The sequence below is a fragment of the Castor canadensis genome, chromosome 3, assembly GCF_047511655.1.
Source record: "Castor canadensis chromosome 3, mCasCan1.hap1v2, whole genome shotgun sequence".
Taxonomy (NCBI): Eukaryota; Metazoa; Chordata; class Mammalia; order Rodentia; family Castoridae; genus Castor; species Castor canadensis.
Genome location: NC_133388.1, coordinates 50,023,255 through 50,031,169, shown reverse-complemented (window position 1 = coordinate 50,031,169; position 7,915 = coordinate 50,023,255). Strand labels below are relative to the sequence as shown.

Genomic DNA, 7,915 nt, shown 5'->3' with positions numbered 1-7,915 from the left:
ACATAAAATCATAAGTCAAATCAAAATGTACTTGGAAGTGCACAATTACAGGCAGAAGATTTCAGCCGTTTCCATGCTGGGTTTGCGCACGGTTATACTAATCCAGTATAATGTGTGGTATCCAGGGATACGCTCAGGCCTTTTTAAAACCTTTTAGAATAGGATAAATGTTTTCAAATGCTTCGTAGATCTCAGCACGTTCTTTGGCACCTATAAAGAAATCCAAGTTTATATAATCTTTAATATAAAAATAATGTCAAATTTTTCTTTTTTTTTTTTTTTCCCTATTTGTCAGTGGTAGGGTTTGAGGCAGGTGCTCTGCCACTTGAGCCATTGCCCCCAGCCTTTTTTGCTCTGGTCATTTTTGGGACGGGGGTCCTATGTTTATGCTCAGGTCACAGATCCTCCTATGCTTTCCACTGTGGCTGCAACGACAGGCATTTGCCACTGTGCCATCTTCTTTTGAGATAGGATCTTGTCAACTTGTTTTTTGCCTGGGCTGGCCTTAAACTGCAATGCTCCAGATCTCCACCTCTCAGATAGCCAGGAGGATCACAGATGTGAGGCATCAGCACCCAGCTCAAGATTTTCTTATGTAAGAAAATGTTGTTATATCATTTCCCATTACCTTACTATGTAGCCCAGGCTGGCATGGAACTCTTCATCCATGTGCCTCAACTTCCCAAGTACTGGGATCACAGGCTTGTGTCACCATGGGCAGCTTTCTAGTTAGTTTTACTATCTCCTTAGTTATACCTGAGAAGTAGCGTTTGTTCCCAATAAAAATAATTTGGCAACTACAGACATAATACCCATGAACACATACCCTAAAGCAGAAGGTTTCTTTTTAGTACTTCTGCAGTGGGGTGTCATCTTTAGCCACACAGTATTCAGCAGAAATAAGAACATTTTCTGTCATGACCCTGCTGTGTCTGCACCAACACCTGTGGGCAGTTGGCTGCCAGCAAAGGGATTTCCTTTGGCCCACTCATCTCCAGTCAGCATCTCCTTGCCCTGACATTGACTTGGAGACATAGGTGGAGCTCTTCTAAGTGTTAGATTTTAATCCATGGAAAGGGGAAGATTGTATCATTGTCACCCTCAGAGTCTTAGATTTCAAGGGATTTCGAATTATGACATAACTGCCTAAGACTTGCAGGGATAAAACAGGAATTAGACAATCTCTACCCTTGAGAAATATTTTCAGTCAGTCCCTGGTCCCTGCTCCTCTCTCTGCCTTCACAAGTACAGGGCACACTGCAGGCTGGTGCTTCTATGGATGGGGCTCCAGCTAGTTGGGAAGCTATCAGCTGACATTCTTGTGGGCAGGAAGCAAAGAGGGAAGGAGATTAATGAAAACTTAAGAACCGTTAACATGAGGAAAAATAGAAGACAGCTGAATTTGTAATGATACTTCCTTCAGAGCTACAGAGTTGGAAACTCCGAGAAGTGGGTATCTGCTCTACCTTAGGACTAAGGAGGGGCAGTTTCCAGAAGGAGGATCAACAGATTTGAGAAGCAGATAGCAGTCTGGATTCCGAGTCAAGGATGTGCTTACTCTATTTTTTCTTACAGGAAAATAACAAGGGACAACAAGGATGTGGACAAGGTACGCATTTGCACGTAACTGGTAGGAATGCAAAATGGTTCCTGTCCTGTGGAGAAGGGATGGGTGGCTCTTCAAAAGGTCTAATAAAATTACCACATGACCAGGAAATTCTACTCCAGGGCAGACACCTCATAAAACTGAAAACAGTAAACAAATAAGCAAGCCTTCTTTGCAGCACTATTCATGGTGACCAGACAGTGGAAACAGCCTACATGCTCGTCAGTACTCAAGTGGATGGTAATGTGTAGCATATGTGTATGGTAGAATATTACCCAGCCATAAAAAAGAGTGAAGTGCAGATACATGATACAACATGGATGGACCTCAAAAACATACTAAGTGAAAAAAGACACAAAGGGTCATTATATGATTCCATTCATAGGAACTACCCCCAGTAGGTAAATCCACAGAGAGATGCCAGGGTGGGGGGATGGGGAGGACTGGTTAATGATAGTTTTATTCTGAAACACTGAAAATGTTTTACAATTGATAGAGTTAATGGTATGTTCACACTACACCGCATTTCAAGTGCAGTAAATGCCATTGGACTGTTCACTTTAAAATAGTTACATATATACTAGGTGAATTCTACCTCATTTTTTTTTGGCGGGGGCCAGTACTGGAGTTTGAACTCAGGGCCTCACACTTGCTAGGCAGGTGGTCTGCCATTTCAGCCATGCCTCCAGCCATTCCTCAAATTTAAAAAAAAAAATTCATCAAAGAGGAAGTGATAAGTTTAATTTCTTTCTTTGAACAGTAAGTGAAAAAGTTACTCCTTGCCAAAGAGTTTACTCTTTGTGGGTCTCTACCTTGAAAGAGGGGGGCAGGGGGAGTTACTGACTGGTAAGGAAAACTCTGCACTTTGAGGGAAGGAAGAATCCCTTAAGTCTCAGCAGATTTACCTACAGCCCAAAAGTTTTCGTTCCTAAAGTAACTGGCTTTGGTAGAAACCAAGCTGAGCTGGGGAAGCAGTAAGAAGGACCATCATGTAGCTCCTTGCCTCTGGTTGATGACATGTTTGTCTGGAACAACTTTATTGTTAGGAGAGGGATGCATCATGGATACAGCAAACCCACACAATCTCCCCACTAAAGTCCTCAAACCATGCCTCTCCTTTGTACATTTCCTGAGGAACAGTGTGTCAGGCCTAGTATTCTGAATAAACGTGAATAAATTTCATTGTTTACCATAAGTCTTGTTTAAAGAAAAAAAAAACACCATACCTAAAAGCGTTGCATTTAAGCCCTAAGGAGCTGGAAATACCCCTCACCCAAGAGATAATGGATAGCAGTGGTCATTATCTTTTGTCATGGAAAAATGACCAGACACAAGGGAAATGAGGCCCAAGAAACTGAAGTTACCTAAATCATGAAGTAGCAGCTGTGGGAGAAGAGCTCAGATACCTAGTGTTCCTTTCTTTACAGCAAAACGTCAACTAAGCATTGCTAGTGCTTATTAACATGTTAAGTGGGGGAAGTCAGTACTAGTTTTGGTACTGGGATCAAACCCAGGGCCTTGTACATGCTAAGCAAGCACATTACCACTGAGCTACACCCCATCCCTAGTCAAACATTTTAGTCAACTATTTCCTCACTGAAATATTGATGTCAGAACTCCACCATCCTATAATAATCCTATAGTCCTGTAATAATCAGAAGTTAAAGCCTCAGTTTGTAGCACCAGGTTCCAATGAGCTGGCTCCTGCCCTTTAAGCAAAGCTTACCGTGCCTTCTCTGCAGACTGTAGTGACTGCCACTTTGGGCAATAGACCCCATTCCTAGCCTTGGCTCCTGAGGTGGAAATGCCATGGCCTGGCGACTGGAGAGAGGACTGGGTTTGAAATCAGTAAGGGCTCACATGTCAGCTCTACCACTAACCAACTCAGAAATATGGGTGCTTTGCCTGATCTCTTCAGTTTCCGTTTCCTTACCCGTGATGATAACATGACTCCTTGTAGAATTCTGGTAGGGTTATATGAGCTAGTGTTTGTGGGAAGTCCTTTGAAAACAGCAACATTTTATAAAACCTAAGTCATTTTATTGTCCTTCAAAAACATACTTCAGGATTAGGGACCTTGGGATGGCTGTCCAAGCATGTATGCCTTTTCACTTGGTTCTGTCAGAGCCAGTGTGCAGTTTGTCTCCTTCTCCAGGGCTGAGTGCCCGGCGGATGTGGAGTTATATCCTCAGCACCTAACACACTAATGTACCTGGTAGGCACCCAAAATTGATTATCTGGTATTTGTTGATAAGGGTGGTGAGCTTACTTCTAGCCCTTAGCCAGTCCATGCATCAGTCTCCAATATTAGGACTTGGACTTTGCAATTCTATTCTCACCCAAGTCACAGCTATACTATTTTCCCCAAGTAATGTCACATTTGTGTACATACAAGTCAATCTTATAAACAAAAAAAACCCCAAAAAACAAAAACATCCCTCAAGGTGTTCATTCCACAGTGTATACCAGTTTGCTATTAGTGGGGCTGCCAGTTATGATGGTCAGGGATGTCCTGGTCCCTCTGTCCACTCTCTCATTAGCCTCACCATTTTCCAGCTTCCTTCATCTACTCATTTCTAAGAGCCACTGACATTGAGCTGGTGGAGGGTGACCCTCAGTGACAAGCACCCAACTTCTTTTTCTTCATTTTGGAGAGAACTAAGTAAATGTGAGGCATTTTACTAAATTCTTTTCAGACTCCATATTCCTATCATCAGGGCAAAGATGGGACAGACAAGTTCCCATCTTTCCCCTGGGGTAGGGAATCAGCCAGGAGAGTGGGTTTTCACGGAGACATACAGCTAATGTTTACAGCATGTATCAGCCACCATTTCTGCTTCCTCTTAACCCTTCCAAGGGGGTTTTTTCTATGGCCACGTGCATTTTGCATATAAAAATCAGAATGGAGAACTTAAATTCACCCAATGTCACATGGCCAACACATGATAAAACCTGGATTCAAACTGGACAGTTAGTCTCCAGAGTCCATCCCCTTGGCCACCACACCTGCTCACTTATTCCTTCAGCTGACAAGGAGCATTAGGAAGAAGGTGCACGAGAGGTCCCAGGGTATTTTCACAAACATCTAAAGAGCTGGGGACATGACAATGTGATGAATGTGAAGGCCTTGAAGCCAGGCTGCTATGCACCTAAGCTCACAGCTGTTTGACATTGTTAAGGTTACTATAACTCTCCATTGTTCCCATTTCACAGGTGAGGAAACAGACACAAAGCCCAACCTCACAGTTAGCTAGACCCCATGTAAAAGTCCTGAGCACAGTGCTTGGCATGTAAGTGCCCAACACATGCTTCCTCCCTCGTTACGTTTTTGATCTTAGGCATGAAAGCTAACACATTTGCTACTTATTGTATATTATGCCAGCAGAACCTAGATTGGCTATTCATTTTACCATGGTTTGAAGAAAAAACGTGGATCCTAAATATTACACCAGCCACAAAAATAAGCACAGATTTGGGAGAAGTGTAAGTTCTGCCCAGATTCCACTGCTGTCTGCTGTCAGGGACCATGACCAAGAAACACAGCAGGTTGTCCTTGGTTCACGTGACATAACTAGAACACTCAGATGTAGCCCTGAATGTGGGGGCTTGGCACTTGAGGTGTGTAAGACAATTTTACATGAGCAAATTATTTTCAGAGGCCCTGCAAAGGGTATGGGATACACTGGCTTCAAGTAACCACACATTTGCACCCTGCACAGTGGTGATCTATCTAGCAAAGGGCTGAGATCCATTATTTTCTACAAACTGAAAGTGAACTTGTAATTTCAACACTTGACCATTTTCTGGGCAAAAGTTATTTGTCATTGTTGGGACTTTGCTCTCAAAACATCTGTACAGAGTACCTGGCCTTGAACCTGAGTCCATGTGTTCTAGGACTCCACTGGGCACCCTAGCTTCTGTTTAGAGGCAGGCCTAAAAGACACCTTGTTGGTCCCTTTCCTCAAGTGTTTTCCTCAACTTGAGCCCTTGAGTTTTTAATACCTTTGCAGGTGAGATGAGTCTATGTACCTAAGAGTAAGGAGTAAGGAACATCTGTTTGCAAAATTGAAGCAAAAGTAACCCAGACCTTGTAGCTCTAGGCAAAGTAGTTTAAGACAATATGGCACCAACAGGTAAAAACCCGGATAGATGACAATTATTCATCACCTATTAGTAAGTCATAGATTGACTTTTGCTTCATAATAGAAGCAGAATTTCAATTTCAGTAAAACATTTTCACTCCCTCATCCACAAAGGAGATTATCCACAGCTTGCAAGAATGAAGAAATTTAGCTGAGTGCTGATGGCTCATGCCTGTAATCCTTGCTACTCAGGAGGCAGAGATCAGGAGGATTGCAGTTCGAAGCCAGCTCAGGCAAATAGTTTGAGAGACTGTATCTCGAAAATAACCAACACAAAAAAGGGCTGGCAGAGTGGCTAAAGGCATAGGCCCCAAATTCAAGCCCCAGTATCTCACACCACACACACACACAAACACACACACAAAAAAAAAAAAAGAAGAAGAAATTTAAATTTGCCTATTTTGTGTGCTTAACACACTTTGGAAGGGACTTGTATTTGTACGGTATTCAGTAGTTCATGTTAATGACATTCCTTTACTATTGTGATTTCAGACTTCTAACAGATGTGTACATGAGAATTTTTTTTTTATAAATTTAGGGTAAGTGGGCTGGACATGTGGCTCCAGTAGTAGAGTCTGACTGAAACCCTTGTACTGAAAAAAAAAAAAAAATAGGGTAAGTGTGGAAAGCCGATTTGAATTGAAGATATTTAAAGAAAACAAAAATAGGAACTTTGCCCATCCTTGGCAATTTCACTTCTAACAAGACTGATTTGTAATACTGTAATATTTGTATGCAAGTATTCTTCCAAAGGTCTTGAAAAGTTTGTTACCTTAAGTAGGGTACATATTTGTCTGTAGGGTTGGCAGAGTGGCTCAAGTGGTAAAGTGCCTGCCTAGCAAGTGCAAGGCCCTGAGTTCAAACCTCAATACTGAAAAAAGAAAGAAAAAGAAAGTATTTGCCTCTAATACCTATACCATTCAGTGAAACTTCCAGGCTTTCCCCCCTTCATCTAGAACACAGACATAAATTTGTGTTAGTCACTGGGGGTCTTAATTAGTGGTATCTGAGGAAATTATAGATTTGCTATGTTCAAAAGATCCTTGAATTCCAAACAGGGTTCCCCACTTTGAAGATGCATTAGTTATTTCTTAGAGAAAAGAGCAAACTGCCAAACTTCACTGAGAGTTATAAAAGAAGAATGTGAAGTACACATTCCTTTCTGCTGGGTGCTGAGTTGATAACAGCTAATTTTTTGCAAATTAATTCAGGTAATACAAAATCTGCATTTTTAGAATGGGTGACATTGTAGACAATTCTAAAGGTTCTTTGAAAGAAGAAAACATTCAAAGGAGCCAAGAAATGAAAGGAGAAGCAATGAGGGGAAATAGGTTCTCTAGGTTACAGAAAGCATGGGAATTAAATCTACAAGAGGAAAAAGTATAATAGGGTTGTAAATAACGTGGTCCCAGCACAGAGGCAGAACTGGGGAACAGGCCCATACAGAAAAATGTAGGTCAAAAGGTGTCATTTCAAATTAATAAGATAGAGAAAAACATGTAGTGTCAAGTTGACTGGCTGTTTGGGAGTGGGATGTATAGATCAATTTGGCTCATGCCATGTAAACTTGATCTTCACTTTGGCAGAAAAAGAGTCGAGTGTGTAAAAACTCAGACAAAACCAGGAAATGTCCATAGATTGGCACGGAAAAGTCTCAGTCATTTCCCTTCAGAATTAAGAAACAAATCTATGAAAAAACTACAAAAATAAGCCAAATGGGAAAAAGTCCCAAATATAGCAAAGAGTAATTAAGAGTATGGTGAACTCATACAAATCCCCAGAGAAAAAGTGGTAAAAACTAAGTAGACAACAGGGTAAGTTCCACGTGCACTATTTACAAGAGATAAAATACTACTTACCAAATATGTTGGAAGGGACTCATTTCTATCTATCCCAACTACCAGTCAGGTTTAATCGGTGAGATCATTTTCACTTAAAGTGTTTTCTTGTCCTATTTTTAATGCTGCTGAGGGTTTGGTAAGAGATTTATACATGTTTTTGGAAGGAACGCATGATATAGAAGAACTGTGTTGTAGAGCCCTTTAAAATAACTTGACAATTTATACTAAGATTCTTGAAAACAGTCACTTCCTGAAAAGTCCCATTTCTGAGTATCTACACTAATTCACCACAAGCAAAAAGAGAAACTATCTGAGCCATTATAAGT

At 41.3% G+C, this 7,915-nt stretch overlaps 1 protein-coding gene across 1 annotated transcript in view; it reads right to left on the bottom strand.

Moving 5' to 3' along the window:
• Positions 1-7,915, bottom strand: part of Tbpl2 (TATA-box binding protein like 2) — a 30,096-nt gene continuing 22,181 nt past the window's right edge. Inside the window, exon 7 of the mRNA XM_020182742.2 lies at positions 1-210. Within this exon, the coding sequence (XP_020038331.2) occupies positions 134-210 (77 nt within the window). The 3' untranslated portion in view covers positions 1-133. The remainder of the gene's footprint in view (positions 211-7,915) is intronic.